Raw genomic sequence first — 18060 nt, forward strand, 5'->3', positions numbered from 1 at the left:
ACTGCTGAAGTCTACCTTGAAGGATCTTGAGCATTACCTTACTGGCATTTGAAATGAGTGCCACTGCTCGATAGTTTGAACATTCTTTAGTGTTTCCTTTTTTGGTATGGGGATATAAGTTGATTTTTTCCAATCTGATGGCCATTCTTGTGTTTTCCAAATTTGCTGGCATATAGCATGCATTACCTTGACAGCATCATCTTGTAAGATTTTGAACAGTTCAGCTGGGATGCCATCATCTCCTGCTGCCTTGTTATTAGCAATGCTTCTTAAGGCCCACTCAACCTCACTCTTCAGGATGTCTGGCTCTAGCTCACTGACCACACCGTCAAAGCTATCCCCGATATTGTTATCCTTCCTATACAGGTCTTCTGTATATTCTTGCCACCTTTTCTTGATCTCTTCTTCTTCTGTTAGGTCCTTGCCATCTTTGTTTTTGATCATACCCATTTTGGCCTGGAATTTACCTCCAATGTTTCTAATTTTCTGGAAGAGGTCTCTTGTCCTTCCTATTCTCTTGTCTTCTTCCACTTCCGCGCATTGCTTGTTTAAAAATAATTCCTTATCTCTTCTGGCTAACCTCTGGAATTTTGCATTTAATTGGGCATATCTCCCCCTATCACTGTTGCCTTTTGCTTTCCTTCTTTCTTGGGCTACTTCTAGTGTCTCAGCAGATAGCCATTTTGCCTTCTTGGTTTTCTCTTTCTTTGGGATGTATTTTGTTGCCGCCTCCTGAACAATGCTGCCAACTTCTGTCCAGAGTTCTTCCGGGACCCTATCTACTAAGTCCAGTCCCTTAAATCTATTCTTCACCTCCACTGCATATTCCTTAGGAATATTAGTGAGCTCATATCTAGCTGATCTGTGGGTCTTCCCTAATCTCTTTAGTCTGATCCTAAATTGTGCAATAAGAGGTTCGTGATCTGAACTACAGTCAGCTCCAGGTCTTGTTTTTACCGACTGTACAGATGTCCGCCACCTTTGGCTGCAAAGGATGTAGTCAATCTGATTTCGGTGTTGTCCATCTGGTGAAGTCCATGTATAAAGCCGTCTCTTAGGTTGTTGGAAGAGAGTGTTTGTTATGCAGAGTGAATTGTCTTGGCAAAATTCTATCAGCCTGTGTCCTGCTTCGTTTTGTTCTCCCAGGCCATGCTTACCTGTAATTCCAGGTGTCATTTGACTGCCCACCTTAGCATTCCAGTCTCCTGTGATGAAAATAACATCTCTTTTAGGCGTGTTGTCCAGTAGGTGCTGCAGATCCTCATAGAACTGCTCTACTTCAGCTTCTTCAGCATCTGTCGTTGGGGCGTATATTTGGATCACTGTGATGTTAGATGGCTTGCCCTGAATTCGAATTGAGATCATTCTGTCGTTTTTTGGATTGTATCCAAGCACTGCTTTAGCCACTTTACTATTAATTATGAAGGCTACTCCATTTCTTCTGTGGTCCTCTTGTCCACAGTAGTAGATCTGGTGGTCATTTGATGTGAAGTGGCCCATTCCAGTCCATTTCAGTTCACTGACGCCCAAAATGTCTATCTTTAATCTTTACATCTCACCAATAACCACATCCAATTTGCCCTGGCTCATAGATCTTACATTCCAGGTTCCAATGGCGTGTTGATCCTTAGAACATTGGATTCGCCGTTCACCACCAGCACCGTCAGCTGCTAGCCGTCCTTTCGGCTTTGAGCTAGCTGCGTCATCACGTCTGGGACTACTTGAACTCATCCTCTGTTCCTCCCCAGTAGCATTTTGACCATCTTCCAACCTGGGGGTCTCATCTTCCGATGGTATACCGACATATCTGTGGTTGTACTGATCCATTTAGTTTTCATGGCAGGAATACTGGGGTGGGTTGCCATTACCTTCCCCAGGGATCGCATTTAGTCTGACCTCTCTGTCATGACCTTCCCGTCTTGGGTGGCCCTTCACGGTTTAGCTCATGGCATCATTGAGGTGCTCAAGCTCCAGCACCACGACAAGGTAACGATCCTTTGCTGAAGTTGAACCCAAATACCATCCTATAAATCACAATTTATTTTATAATATAATGGAAAACAAAGTAAGAATCATTACAGAAGGTTCATATGAAATGAATTCCTTCCTGGCTTGGTAAAGGTCCACTAGGTCAAAAGTCCTACCTTCAGTTTCCAGTTATAAAAGGATCACATGATTTTGTGAAAGACATCTACCTGATATCTTTTTTAAAAACCACTATAAATAAGAGTAAACTGTCCATCTATCTTGATGTTGGTCATCCTTTTCTTTTTCCTTCCATTTGTTCCTCAAGTGAGAATTGTAGATTGGTTTGTACTATGATTCATTTGTTTTCCTGGCTATCCATGGTATTATTGATTCTCCAACATCGATGTTCAAAAGCATTGATACTCTTTCTATCCTGCTTCACATCTATAGAGTGTCGCAAGGAAAACTGTTGTCTACACAATTCTAATCTTTATAGGTCACAGTAGGTGTAGACATGGGGAGAGGAGCAAGATGGTGATCAGGCATCTGAATATCTTTTCCAGACCTTCACTGTTGCCCTGTCAAGTGCTAATCTGCGGTATATTTCTGGTCCCTTTACTGTTAATAGTCAATCCCAAAAAGCAGAAGCTATCCACTGCTTCAGTGTTTTAATTGTCAGTCCTAAAGTTGGTAACTGTACCTGTTGTCATTAGTTTGTCATTTTTTGTATTTAATCTTAGTCTAATATCTTTTGATTCTGGGCTGGCCAAATGAGGCTGACAAGGTTCTGTCCCAGTGCTTGGAGGCTGTGTGGGTTTGGATGGGGAGGAACCGTCTCCAAGTAAGTCCTACTAAGATTGAAAGGTTGGGGGTGTTTAGGCAGCCCAGATCTTGGGATATTCTATCTGTGACCTTGGATGGAGTAGCACTTCCCCATTCAAGGATGATGCACAAATTGGGGATCTTCCTGGACTCACAGTTCCTGCACAACAAGTTGGCCTTTTCCTAGTTCGGGGGCCTTTCAGTCAGTCACTCAACCTCCCAAATTGACTGCAACATGTTCTACATAGGGTTGCCCTTAAAGACCACCCAAAAGTTCAAGCTGGTCCAGAATGCAGTGGTGCAGACAGTGGTGGGCATACCGAGGTATGCCCATGTAACACCTCTGCTTTGCGTGCTGCACTGGTTGCCAGTTTACTTCTAGGTGTGATTCAAGGTGTTGGTCACTACCTACAAAACCCTACATGACATAAGGACTGTCTGCCACCCATACTATTTGAGGACTGTCTGCCACCCATACTATTTGCCCAGCTGATTTGCTCTAGCTGGGTTGGTGTGCTCTGGGTTCCTTTGATTAAACAATGCCATCTATTGGGATCCCAGAAGCACGGCTCCTCTGTAGCAGTGCCTGCCCTCTGGACTGAGATTCCACTCAAGATTCAAATGGACCTCACCCTACTGATGTTTCAAAGGGCCTTGAAGATGCAGCTTTTCATCCAGGCCTTTGGCGAGGGTGAATGAAGCCCCATTGAATTATGTGGGTTTGTTTCTTTTCCATTCCTGTCTGGTTCTTGTCACCTTTGCCATTTTTAATCTTCATTTTTATCTCTTGTTGTTTCTCCTGTTTTTAATGTTTCATTTGAAAACCATCCAGAGTCACTGGGAGTCAGGTGGCATATAAATGTAATAAATTATTATTATTATTATTTCCATTGTTGTACTGTGCTCCTTGATTATTATTACTAGCAGTTGCAGATCAATTGCATTTTCAGCTATCAGAGTAGTCTCTTCAGTATAGTGCAGGTTATTTATCTTTCTTTCTCTAATTTTAAAAGCACACACATCTTCTTCCAATACGGCTTCTCTCATTATATATTCAGCATACGTATATGTTGAATAAATAAGGAGAGAATATATAGCCTTACCTTATTCTTTTGCCAACTGGAGCCAGTCTGTTTCATCATTTTCTGTGGCTTCCAGTCCTGTGTATAAAATTTGCATGAGGACAACGAGACATTCTGTTAATCGCATTTTCCTAAGGACATTCAACGGGTTGACATGGTTGACACAATCAAAAGTATTTCTATAGTCAATGAAGCACACATTGACTTGGGGGGGGGTATTTTTTGTTGTTCTCATTTTTCCAGCATGCATCCACCACAATATCTCTTTCTTCACCCTTTTTTAAAACCAATTTGAACATCTGGTATTATAAGGCTCTAATTTGTGTTGGATGATCTTAAGCATTATTTTGCTAGCATCTCAATGTACAGTTACTTACTGTGTGGCAGCTTGCGCAATCTCTTAAGTTTCTTTACTTTGGTACTGGTACATAGGCCTCTTCCCATTTGTTTGCCACTGTGTTGTTCTCCACATTTCAATATATTCCTTCCATATAAGTTTGATTTCTTTGAATCTATCTGTTGACATCTTTTGCATATCAATTTGAGGTTGGAACCTCTTTGTGAGTTCATAGATCTTTTGGAAGCCTTTCCTTGGTTTCCTGTGTCTGTTTCCATCTTCAATGTCATTATAGATATCGCTGTAATACTGTCCCTTCTCTAAGCCACTGAAATTTTTGGTTAGTTCCTTCCTGAGAGTTTGGTCTTTCTTGGTTTTTGCCTTCTCTTTTCAAAAATTTCTATTGCCTGTTTTAACATCCGGTTTAATTTCTTCTGTTTCTTGACCATAGACTGTCTCTTTTCACATTTATTATTAACAGCTTATTTGATTTCATTCCACAGTTCCTCTGGCTCCCTATCAACAAGGTTCAGGACTTCAAAGTTCTCCTTGAAAATGGTGTGTATATGCTTAAGATGATATTGTAGAAACTGGTTGGTTTTCTTCTTCTGTTTTAGCTTGACTTGGAACTTGCACATGAACAGTTCTGCAAAGAGCCCCTGGCCACATCTTTGCTGTTGTAACTGACCTCTTCCACCTACTTGTGCCAATAATGTAGTCAAACTGATTTTTGTATGTTTGATCTGGTGATGTTCACATATATATGGATTATTTGGATTGTTTGAAGAATATGTTAGCAATGAAGAAATCATTGGATTAGCAGAATCTGATTGTTCATTATCTTGCTTCATTTCTGTTCCCTAGGCCATACAGTCCAACTACATTTTCCACCTTACTGTTTCCAGCTTTGGCATTCCAGTTTCCAACCATAAGCAGCAGATCTTGCTTGCACGTTCTGTCAATTTCAGATTGAACTTGACCATAAAATTCGTCAACCTCTTCTTCTGCATCAGTGGTTGGGGCCAAAAATTGAATAACCTTCATATTAAAGAGGGAAATCTAATTAACTACATTGTACCAGGATGTCTTTGCTACATCCTTCCTGATTATGAAAGCAATGACATTCCTTCTTTATTTTTCATGTCCTGAGCAGTAAACAATATGATCTTTTGACTGAAAATGTCCAATTCCAATCTATTTCAATTCAGTGGTGCCCAATATGTCAGTGTGTAGTCAGTGCATTTCATCTTTCACTGTGTCCATGCTTTTTTACGTTCCATGTTCCCAATTCTGTCTTTGCAACTTTGGATTTTTTTTTCCTGCATAGTAACATCAGCAACTAGACATCCAGAAGGTTTTAATCTAACCATGTCATAAACACCATTAGTTATCTGAAAGATCCTCAGCTCTTCCTTAGTAGCATATTGACTACCATCTGACCTGAGGGCCCAGTCATCCAGCGCTGCATCATTGATCACCTTATCTTGTTTATTCATGTGATTTCCTTGATAAAATGCTGGAGTGGTTTACCATTTCCTTCTTCTCTATAATAAGAAGTGATGCCTTTGGCTCTAGCATCTTTCTGTGTCATTGGTGCCTGATATAGGTGCCTGCTGAAATGACGTTCATGCCTTGGGGACCCTCCTGGGAGAACATACTCTTGGGGTATGCTCCCAGTGTGTGTTCACTCATCCCTCCCAGGAACACCCCTGAGGCAGCATAGCAAGAACTATTATTTATTCTATCCTCATATTTGTTATTCTGCCCTGCCTTTCCTCCAGGAATTCAAGGTGACATATTATGTATAGCAGTCCTTCCTCCATTTTTTTTCCTATAACCCTGTAGGATAGATCAGACTGTGATAGGTCCAAGTCATCCATTGAGTTTCCATGACTGAGGGGAGACTTGAATCTGAATGTCCAAGATTCTAATCCTACACCTTAACCACTGTGACGTACTTTGTTATGAAGCAGCTTCTTATATCTGTATTTGCCACATAATTAGTCCAGCTTATGTAAGGCACTGAAGAACTACATCATTGTTCTATGCCTATCAGATACTGTCCAGACCACATTCTGAGAGATGTCTCCTTTCCTGTTTCATTCCAGATACTTGTATTTTTACAAACAGACAGTAGACTTGCTGGTAGATAATGCAGTTGTGAGCCCAGAAGAAGTTATGCTTCCCGTGGTCTCCACAGCTGTTTCCCACCTGTGGCAGGGACTCCCAGAAGACAGGAGGGACAGTGTTTTGCAGTACTGTAGTCAAAGACAGAATTTCATCTCTGAGACCAAGACAGCTTCCCAAGAACCTGCCTGTACTGACGAGAGCAGCATGAGGGACAGTGGAACCAATAGTCAGGAAGCCAGCGGTTCAGTAGCATCCACACCAGAGGAGGTGAGAATTGGTGTCCCAGCTCTGCAGTTCCAACATTTAAAAATGCTGAATCTCTGTACTTCTTCAGTGATAAAAGGGAGGACAGTATAATCATTTCTAAAATCACCGGGAAGTATGGCTAATTAACAATAAGAATAGATCCTAACAATAAATTGCAGGAATTGTTAAAAAATAGCTCCAAATCAAGAACAAAGGATTTCTCTAGGGGTAAATAAAATAGTGGCCCAAATAACTTATATAGTATATGCCTTTACTACAACAGAACCAGCATTTGGTCTTTTCAGAACGTAAACTCACGCCATGTCATTGCTTCATTCACTTGACCAGTTAGCTCATATTGGTGATAACTGAAAACTATTAGATACCAGATGAGTTATGTGATTGGCGAATTGGCTGGAATTCAATTAGTATTTATTCAACTAGTATTTATGTGGGTTTCAACTAGTATTTATGTGGGTTTCTCCACTGAGTCCCTGGGAGATAATAGGCATTGGGAAAAGATGTGGTTGTTTTTAATTAAATAGGTCCCAAGGAAACTAAATCCTCTCTTAATGTCCTATGCCCTATGATGTTCTGACAGTACCTTTTCCTGTTACACTAGCAAAGTAGCACTTGTGAGGTGTCAGTATAAATAGCAGTTTCAGAAAAAGAACAGCATCTAGCAAGGAGGCAGAGAGTAATTTAGCTCTTCCCTTATACTGTTACATTCTTCTTGAACTATCTTGGTTACAACTAAGCTCAGTGAGGAAATAAAATGCACGGGATACAGATTTGTTCAACATGTTCCAGAATGTGATGTGTGCTGAATTACATTTAGGGTCAAACTAGTGCAAATCAACATGTTGCTAGAAAAAAACCAGACATGTTGAACACTGACATGTTCATTATTATTATTATGAGGATGTTGTGAACAAATGGTCCACATTCAAAGCTAACAGGAATTTGGAAGATTAAGCTGTTGGTAAACATGACTTTTTAAAATCTATTCTTTCTTTCTAAATACAGATTATTGAACTGTAACCTCCTTACTAATTATAAACCATCATAAACCATAAAAATAAATGGTCTTGGCTAAAAGAGATAGACTGTAAATTATTTTTTAAAATGTGAGTGCTGAAAAATTAGTGCATAACAATTATGCACACTGACCAGCTTCATCTTAATATATCCAGGTGCTGCACTCCCTACTTATTTAGGAATCACTATAATAAATGCTAATCAACAGCAGGACTTTTAAAAAGAGATTTCTTGTGTGATGCTTTAGGATGTAGTGTCCAAAATGCTTTCTCTTTTAGATCCTCTTTGAAGATGCTTTTGATGTGGCAACTAGTTTCCTTGATAGAAATGAAACTCAAGAAATGTCCAGTCAAAGGTAATGGTCTTAGATGAATTGCTACATTGTTGTATAAGGCAGGCTAGAAGAAAAAGAACTGTATCATGTTAATGCTCTGAAACATTAATAATTAGTGCCTAAAGTATTGACCAGTTTACTCATTAGGCTGAAATTCAAGCATTCTCTAATCATTTGACCATAAGTGAGAGAATAGCACATAAACTGGGAGCCAGGGATAATGTGAAAGTTATAATTTTATAGGACCAGTTTGGAAGAAGTAGTGTGACAATAAAGATTAATTAAAACAGAGGGGCAGCCTTCTGCAAAGTAAGAGTTCAATGACATCTTAAATGTCATTATTGAGGTACAAGAATAGATATTTCTTGGAGACTATAAGTGACAGAAAGCTCATGATCCACCAGCACCACTATTCTTAGTCTGTAGAAATTCAGTGCTATAGACATATGCTGGTTGTCCAACTTGGGGATCTTGCAGTATATCTGAGGGGCTCTAATTTGGGGAATGTTGCATTACTGGGATAAAGATGACAGGAAGAACTATGTTGGAAAGGGATGCACTAAAGGGAAGAAGGAGATTTGGAATCTTGAACTAGGTCAAAATAACTACAGTATTTGCTCCTATAAGTCTGGGCTACTCATTGCCTTGGTCAACCTCAGGCCGTATCCACATAGCCTCCAGGCCTTATTGCAAGCACTCCCTACTTGCTGGTCCCAGACCACATGTTCTTGTGCTTCTGCCTGTATCTCAAGGCAGCCCATAGCTGGAGTAGCTCAGAGAGGTCTTCTCGGGTTCTTCTCTAGAATTATGCTGTCTGTAATATCCTGCCTCAAGACTCCACATGCAGACAATATATGGCACATTAATGCTCATGGGGAAGGCAATCTAAAATTACATGTTCTGGTTGGTTCCACAAGTTTCCTGTGGGACCATACCTTCCTGTCTGGTCTCTGACCTCTGCCCCCCCAGTCATCTTTTGCCTGTGAAGTTGATCAATCCTCCAGCTCCAGCAGCCACTTTTATTTCCTTTAATGGATAAATTGCTTGACCAGATGCCGGAGTCCCCAAAGATGTTGGAGTGTGTCAGAGGATCAGCTGACATTTACAGAAGTTATGCATTTGTTTGTCCCTATGAAGAGACTAAAAAAAGAAACCTCTGAGCCAGCAACATGGTGATTGTGGCTTTGCATACACTGACTTTTGCCTTCCACCGATCATGGACCTTGGACTCTGGCATGGCAGGCTGAGGGGACAGTGATGCAGACCTGCACAGGTGCTATCACAAGGGCATTCTTGGGGGGCAGCCTAATTTCAAGAGTCATGGTTTTCCATTAGTACTGGCACAGTGTGAAAGCAAAGCTAGGCAATTGTGTGAATTTCCTCTCAGTCAAGCCTGTAATCATTCAGCTCTTTATATGCATTTTCTTAAATAAAGGCTTGCATTCTCTTCCACACAATTGATAGGGGAGCTCAGTATAGATTATTTTGTTTGCAGCTCAGCATTCACAGTCTGTGCTTCAGATAGTCAAGAGGATAACCATCGTCTCTACTTGCAGATCATCAGCTTCTTGAAAAACCTGTTTTTTGCTAGCATACAACCATCACAGGTAGGATTTTGTAATGTGCTTGGAACAAGCATTGTTAGGACCACCTTTCATGTTGTGGAAGAAATGCAAGTTCTGTCACAAAGTCATTGAAGCAGTTAGGTAAGCCGCAAGTGAGTAATGCACAGTGAGGATAAATAATTTCTAATCTACTATCAGAGTCCCATAATTATGTCATTTCTCAACTACTCATGTGATAACAATTTTCACTTCAACTGAAACTGCCCCTGCGTTGGGCTTAAGGCTGATAATTACATGTGTGTACTATAGCTAGGCAGTTTTCTTGGCAATAGTAATGAAATGGTTTACCATTGCTTTGTGGGATATTTTTTTTACTTCCCAGTTTAGACTACAGCCTTGAAATTCCCTGGTGATCTCCCATCCAAGTACCAACCATGGCCAAACCTGCTTATAACCCAAGCCTAGAAAACATCAACCAAGTTCTGCCACTATCTATAGCAATTTTCATTTTCTCTCAGGCATTTCTCTCTTTGAGTTGTAAAATGAGACCCTTCTTAAATGCTCTGGACAACTGTAGCCATAATTAAACTGAGCATTTGGGGGGAAATGAGATTTCCTTATATAAAAGTTCTATCTCCACAAGCATCATAAACAACGTGAAATTTGCTTGTAGTTGTTGAAGATCGTGTCAAATATATATTCCATTAATAAAAGACTCATTCCCTGGATCTTTTAAAGCACACTGTTCATGGGAGAACCAGGGGCAAGAGATGAAGGAAGCAAAATTATGTAAATGAGGATATTTAGGAAGGGAAGAAAAGTCGAAATACAATAATGTGGGTTATAGCAATTGGCGTCTGATACCTAAATATGTGGCCATTTGGTTAGGTATTATGGGCCTCTAACAAACATATACAAAACCAATATGAGGAATCTTTTGTCCATAGAAGGTTGCATCCTTTGGAGGTGATATGATAAGATCTGTGTAACAGCAGCCACATTTGTATTTACACACACTTCCATTCATCTATATAAAGATTCCATTTATCCATCATTCTTTGATCCACATCGATCCATGTATCCCTCTACCCACCTTTATTTTCGTACATAAATTGCCTCCCCCCGCAATTTAGATTGAGGGAAAAGCCCCCCTTGTGTCTCATTGCAGGTATCTGCACTTGCAATATGCACTAAATCTAGGGCAGTAAGGATTGTCTTTGCATGACCCCCCTGTAGTCTCGAGCCAGATGGGGCTGATCGTGTCTGTAATTCACATTGTCAACTAGGGATTAAGTCATTTCAGCTATATGTTTTGTGGGTAATGCAAAACATGGGGAAGGAGGCATAATCTACCTGTGGGCTAAGGGGAGGGCCAAAGAGCTCATCCCCTGATTGCAGCACAAAGATTGCCTTGCTACAGTAACTTTTCTTTAAGAACACAGCCTCGTGATGCCTTTGTCTCATCATAGCTGAGCCAAAGCTGATATAGTCTCATATAGCTGATATACAGTAACTCCTGTGGGTGGAGAAGTCAGTCATCCCCAAGTACGGCTATTCCCCCTTCTATTCCAAGCCTGCTGGCAAAACCAGGTCCTTAATTTTTTTTGAAAGTTCAGGACCAAAGGGGCCTGTCTCACCTCTGGGGGAAGGATGTTCCACAGGGCAGGAGCTACTGCAGAGAAGGCACGCTTCCGAGACCCTGCTAGATGGAATTCTTTTACAGATGGGGTCTGTAACATGCCCTCCCTGCATGACCAGGTGGGGCAGATAATAATAATAATATAATAATAATAATAATAGGGATGAGACGGTTCCTCAGATATCCTGGTCCCATGCCATGTAGGGCTTTAAAGGTAATAACCAACACCATGAATTGGACCCAGAAGCAGACTGGGATCCAGTGCAGCTCACGCAACAAAGATGTTACATGTGCAAACCTTAGCACACCCAAGATTGCCTGCATGGCTGCATTCTGGACCAGTAGTAGCTTCTGGATACTCTTCAAGTGTAGCCCCATGTAGAATGCATTACAGTAGTCAACATGATAAGTTAGGGCAGATCCTTTCTAAGTTTCTTTCTCTGCCTGTTATGCAGCTGTGGGCTCCTCTCCCTTTTATCTGATCATTCCCTAGGCAGCATCTCTTCCCCTTGTTTCTCAACGTCATTCCCACATACCATTACAAATGGGCAGATACCCTTGGGAGCAGACATCCCACAAATAACCCAATCCTATGCCATGAATGGCTTTATAGGTGATAACCAGACACCCTGAATTGTAACCAGAAGCCTATTGGGAGCCACTGCAGCTTGTAAAGCAGAGGTATCACATGGGCATAATGACAGACACCCATATCTACCCATGCTGCTGCATTCTGGATCAACTGTGACTGCTGGATGGTCTTCAAGGGCAGCCCCATGTAGAACAAATTGCAATAGCTGGGAGGTGAATGAGCAATTATTAGCAATAAACTGAGAGGTAAGAGTCAAAAAATAAATTCATTTCTATTTATAAATAACAAATGTCATACAAATGTTTCATTTCTTGTCTCTCTCTTACCTAAAAAGTTAATCAAGTGTTATTTCTGAGCAAGTGAACTTAGGCCAAGCATGTTTCCTCAGAAGTAACTCTGAGTTTGATATCCAATAAGTATGTTTAGGATTGCCAGAGTCTTACATACTTTAAATACTGTTTTGTTAATATGAACATCTGAAGTATGTTTATGTTATGCAGCTAAAGGCTCGTTAACCAGGACCAACGCCTGTTTTCTTTCTTTTCAGTATAATTTATTATCATATGTAAATATATTGCTTTTCATCTGTCTGTGTCTGATTGCTATCAGATGCTACCTAATTTCTACCCTCCCACAAGAATTGTGTAGGTAGATTTCTAAACATGGTGGATCACAACATAACCACCTACTGTATTTAATGGATGAAGTACTGTTTTGATGGTAGATATTTTGCTTGTGCCCTCTAGTTTCAGGATCAAGCATTTTCTCTTCCCTTGGGCAAGTGGAAGAGGGATAACACAATAAAGAGATAGCCTTCACACCACTTCTTGTGCTATCCGGGTCCACCTCTGGGTTTCTTAGTTTTTCTAGATGCAAAACAGTTGGCACAGGTGTTGATAATTTTGAAACAAGGAATCCAAACAGTTCATTTCTTTGGCATTGGACTTGCTTTTAGATGGGGGGAAAATTATCTGTATCGATTGACTTCCCATTTACAATGTAGAGCCATATTCTGTTTCTGGAAATAACTTCCTTACTCTGATCCCATAACATTTCAGGTTATATGATGACCATGTAATACATAAAAGTACCTCCAGAAAATGAGAAGCAAAAAGGATTTTTTCTCATGAAAGTAGAAGCTTAAGCTCATTAAACTGAGCTTCTGCTTTTTGGGATTTATTTTATCCTAACAGGTAGCATGTGTTCTCCTTGGAACAGTTTGTCTAGTGGTATTTTCTTACCTCCTCAATACAGGAGTGCTCTCCTGCTGTGGTGGCACTGACTTTCATCACATCCACTTACTTCTCAAAACATGGAATGAGTTTAAGTAACTCTGACTAAGCTATGTATGGGGTACATTCATAATACATCAGTAATTTATAGGCTAATGACAAAACTCTCCCAGTCCAACTCATCCATCATAATAAAATGGAGATGATGCAGCTTTTAATTAGGAAAGAGAAGCAGGTTTCCAATTAAGCTGAGGGGGAATGGAATGTACTAGAAAGAAGTAGCCAAACTTGTTTACAGAAAGTTTTTTAAAATATTGGTGGCATCCAGTTCATTTTCAAATAATTGCATCTGAATACACCTCAATAAAGAGAAATGTACAGCTTACAACAGATTTGGTTTCAACCACAACTTTGTCTCTACCTGATAGTTTCCATTACAGTAATTATTATCCCTAGAAACCAAGCCCAGGTGTAAACATTCTTCAGGACTGTATGCCACGGTGAAAATACATAGGATTATATTATGTGATCTTTTTATAGGACACAATTAACATTTATTATACAAAGATAATATAAAAAGAGAAGAGCACTGCTTGAATTCAATATTTAAATTACTAATATACTCAGTAAGACAAATCTAGTAAGTGCTCATGTTTAAAGTTGCAGATTTAAACATGTTTACATTGAGCAAATGTAATGGTTAATCTTATTATTTTATTATTACTTTATTATTATTTACCATATTGAACATCTAGAAAATGATTTAGAGCAGACTTTCTCAACTTTCTGACCCTGGAGGAACCCTTGTAATATTTTTCAGGCCTCAGGGAACCCCTGCACATTCAGGCTCAAATATAGGTCAGAAGTTACAAAATTATTGTATTCGTTTCATGTGTAGGCCTGTATATATGCATTCACAGGGTTCTTAAACTATAAATAATGAAACTTACCTCTTTAATGTGAAGTTGCCTGAATTTGAAATTATTATTTTTTTAATTGTGATCTCCCAGGGAACCCCAAGTGACCTCTTGTGGAACCCGAGTGTTCCATGGAACCCTGGTTGAGAAACCCTGACTTAGAGTATAATTTTTAGCTAATAAATAAAAGGTGACTATCATGAAGAGTCACAGATTTATAAAATTAGGAATGGTATGGAAGATGTTAACAAAGCATATAGAATGCAGAATGCAGCTGCGCAGGCATCTTGGGTACCCCAAGGTTTGCACATGTAACACCTTTGTTGCATGAGCTGCACTGGGTTCCATTCTGCTTCCGGGTCCAATTCAAGGTGTTGGTTATTGTGTTTAAAGCCCTACATGGCATGGGACCAGGATATCTGAGGAACCGTCTCATCGATCCACGTCCCCCCCACCCCCCGGTCATGCAGGGAGGGCATGTTACGGACCCCATCTGTAAAAGAATTCCATCTAGTGAGGTCCCGGAAGCATGCCTTCTCTGAAGTAGCTCCCACCCTTTGGAACATCCTTCCCCCAGAGGTGAGACAGGCCCCTTCGCTCCTGAACTTTCAAAAAAGATTAAGGACCTGGTTTTGCCAGCAAGCTTGGAATGGGAGGGAGAATAGCCATATCTGGGGATGGCTAGCACCCTAGAGTGATTTTTGATGGACGTATTACACTCACGGACTGATAAGTACTCTCAGCCATCTAGACTCCATCACATTTTATTTTTTGTGTATTTATTGTATTTGTAACTGCTTTTGATTTTAATTTTGTTTTTATTGTAAACCGCCCAGAGTCCCTCCTTGGGAGGGAGATGGGCAGTGATAAAGTTTGATAAATAAAATAAATAAATAAAAATAATTAATTTTCAAATTGAAATTGACCTAGGAATTCATTTTGAAGAATACATAATTTTCTTTATCTAACATACTAATGTGCAACTAATGTTATGTATAAGTAATGACTTTCATGAAGGATGGCTGTAGTATTTGATGAGCACGTATCTCAGAACCCAGTAAGAGTCCCTTGTTTTGTAAAAACATGGCTAACTGGAGTGGGGAGGGCAAATACATTCATGGAAGACAATATGTTGGAAATTAATATTGATTATGTGCCATTAAGTCAGTGTCACCTCTTAGTGAACATACAGGCAGATCTTCTCCAGGATGATCTGTCCCTAACCTGGTCCTTTAGGTCTTCCAACAGTTCACCCATCACATCTATAGGAAACTAATGTAGAAGGTTTGAAAAAAGTAATAGAACAAGATATGTGTATTCTGCTGGATTGAGTTTTGAACTTCCAAAGGTACTTAGTTGCCTATTGGCTAATAGGTACTGGATTGAATGGATATGTCCAGATTACCAGGAAACACACTGAGACAATGACTTGGTCTCTAATATTTATTAGTAGTACTTAACAAGAATCCTAACAAACTGAGGAAGCGTGGGAAAAACCCAGCCATATAAACCCCAAGGGTTAAGGCGGTCCCGATCTGTGTCTCTTTGAATGGCTGAACAGTTCCTCAGTGCTACGCATGCGCTTGACAGTCTGGGTGGGAGCCCCCTGCTCGCCATCCTTACTCATGACAGGATATTTGGGGTATTTCCACATCATTGTTTGTTTTAATTATTTTGGGTTTGACTTTGGGCTTGGCTGTTCTCACAATATTGTTCGGGGAAAACTGATTTTATTTTTGTGTGTGTTCCTTTTAATCTCTGAGAGACTACAGGTTTGCACATAATCTGTTTTATTATAGGGAAAACTTGCCTTACTCAGACTGTGGGTTCAAGGCAAGACAGCCGTTAATCTTCTCTATCCTCCCAAAGTTCTACATCCTATTCCTGGAACTTGTCTCTTCCTGTCTCTTTTGTTTAGAACTGATCTCTTCCTTGTTCCAATTCAGCAGTTGTATAAACTTGCAGCCATTGTCACGACCATTGGGAAAAATGACTGGTTGCAAATTTGCCAACATGCTATTATTCTCTTTCATAATTCATGGCAGCTTTTAAATGGCAGTAAGGTAGCTGATAAGACTTTGGGGGAAGATTTTAGTGCATTTGTGTTTTTCTTCACCATCAACCTTCCCTCACCTAGCTATCCATCACAACAACCTCTCTAGTTTAGTTTGTCAAACTACCAAAATACTGAAAAATGATGGGACTGGGCACTAACAATTTATTTTATTTCCTTTTTGTGTGTAGTAAGGGTAGGGGAATTTTATTGCTCCATGACTAAGAATAAAAATTATCTTCAGAGTCTCTTTTTGTCAGGTGTAGGGTAAGCACTAATTGGCTTATGGAATAAAGATTTGAAGATACTCATGTTTAGTTTCAAACTGGCTTATGAAGGATTGAGGGTTGGCAGTGTGGATGATGTGGAAATGCTCATACTGTAAGCCTGCAAGTTAAAATAATGTCCATAATTGTTTATCTGGAATAAATGATGAATATCAGTATAATTTTATGTAACTTGCTGGTAGAAGAATGTGAGAAACTGTTGGGCAATTTTATTATGGTGGCCTCCCACAAACTGGCATGTCCTTATATGCTGGGATTAAAAATTTCCAGTTAGCTTCTGGAGAATAAAAATTGGGGAAGTCTACATTATGGAATAAAAATTAAAAATTCCTTCTAGATCCTAGTATGGTGACATGAAACACAGGAATCTAAAGAGGAGAGGAATAGCACCAAGGGAAGTAGAATTGCTTGGGAGAAAGATCCATTTAAAAAAACCAACTAACAAATCCCCAATGCAGCACTCCCCAGCCTGATGCCCTGCAGGTGCTTTCCATTATAATTCCTATTATCTTTAACCGGTGCGGCTGCTGCATAGGTTACCATACACTCTAGTGTATGAACCTTAACCCAAACTAGGCACCTACCAGTTTTTCTTCACATCAATGAAATCTAGATGTTCCTATTGTTTAAAAAAGTTTAATGAAGCCAAATTCAATAAAAGGGTTTGAGTGAGAGCAGCAAGATATATCATACTTAATTTACAGACATAGTTTGCAACTTGATGGATAGTGATAGACTGGTGTTTGTGTGTATGTTTCACCATAAATCCCACAAGCTCAGTAAGCAAGTGTGATCATGTTAGCCTTTAGAGTCTTAGCTTAGACTCTGAGAGGTTTTTTAGAATGCTAATACCTAAGCTTCCAATTAACTGAGCTCTAGAAATCTAAACAAAGCATTTAGCAAAAAAAAAACCCAGAAATTAAACACAAGTCTGCTCAGTGTGTTGAGTCTCTGGCTGTCAAACAATTGTTCTGTGGGTAATTTAAACTTGCTATAGGATGTTTACTCATGAACTCTTTTACCCAGAATAGTCCAGCTCCTAACAGAACTTTAATTACTCTTCTCCCCGACCTTTATTTTTGGCAGGAAGAGATTCTTCAGTTAGACTACGAGACTGTGATGTTGAGATGCACGGAGACATTTGATGATGATTTGTAAATGAATGTGTTTGTATTAAGTGCAAAAATATAACTGCTGTTTAACAATATTTCCCTACTTCCTTTAAAAAAGAAAAAAAAATGCATCACCATGGGAGAAGATGTTACAACAATTTCTCATCAGGTATCATGTTACAAACAGTTCTGTTTATGTTGGCTTTGTAGTTTCTTATCAGTTAAACTACTTTACATTATTGAAGTTTAACATTCATAAAGTTTTTTTTAATGTATGTCTGAAATTCAGTTTTGCCAAGTGTAAAGCTACAATCTTCTTACATCCTATAATTACTGTTAAAAACTAAGCAATACTAATTGTTTCATTAATTAAAACAGCTTTTCCTCAACCTGGTGCCCTCAGTTATGTTGCAACACGTTCCCAGAATTCCCAGCAAGTTTTGCCCCAGATTGGTGAAAGCCCCTTCAAAATTATTTAGATGCCTTTCCATACTTGTGGCATCATCTCAGAGAAAATTAAGAATAGAGCCAGTGTGGTATGATGGTTAAGATACTGGAAGAGGACCAGGGAGACCCAGTACACTATCAGCTGCTGTTCCATGCAAAACCTAAGCACCTAGTCAGATGGTATCCTTCAGTTAAACACTTAGTGGAGAACTCTGATACAGTCTTTACAACATACAAAGCTAAAAACATTGTTTTGCAA

At 39.7% G+C, this 18060-nt stretch overlaps 1 protein-coding gene across 1 annotated transcript in view; it reads left to right on the forward strand.

Annotated features, from left to right (window-relative positions):
• STRA8 (stimulated by retinoic acid 8) overlaps positions 1-17460 on the forward strand; it is a 31134-nt gene extending 13674 nt beyond the window's left edge. Inside the window, exons 8-11 of the mRNA XM_063308418.1 lie at positions 6318-6606; positions 7902-7978; positions 9453-9564; positions 17329-17460. Coding sequence (XP_063164488.1) covers positions 6318-6606; positions 7902-7978; positions 9453-9564; positions 17329-17400 — 550 coding nt within the window. The 3' untranslated portion in view covers positions 17401-17460. The remainder of the gene's footprint in view (positions 1-6317; positions 6607-7901; positions 7979-9452; positions 9565-17328) is intronic.
• Positions 17461-18060: the final 600 nt, after the last annotated feature.

This window comes from Candoia aspera, chromosome 7 (genome assembly GCF_035149785.1).
Source record: "Candoia aspera isolate rCanAsp1 chromosome 7, rCanAsp1.hap2, whole genome shotgun sequence".
Lineage (NCBI taxonomy): Eukaryota > Metazoa > Chordata > Lepidosauria > Squamata > Boidae > Candoia > Candoia aspera.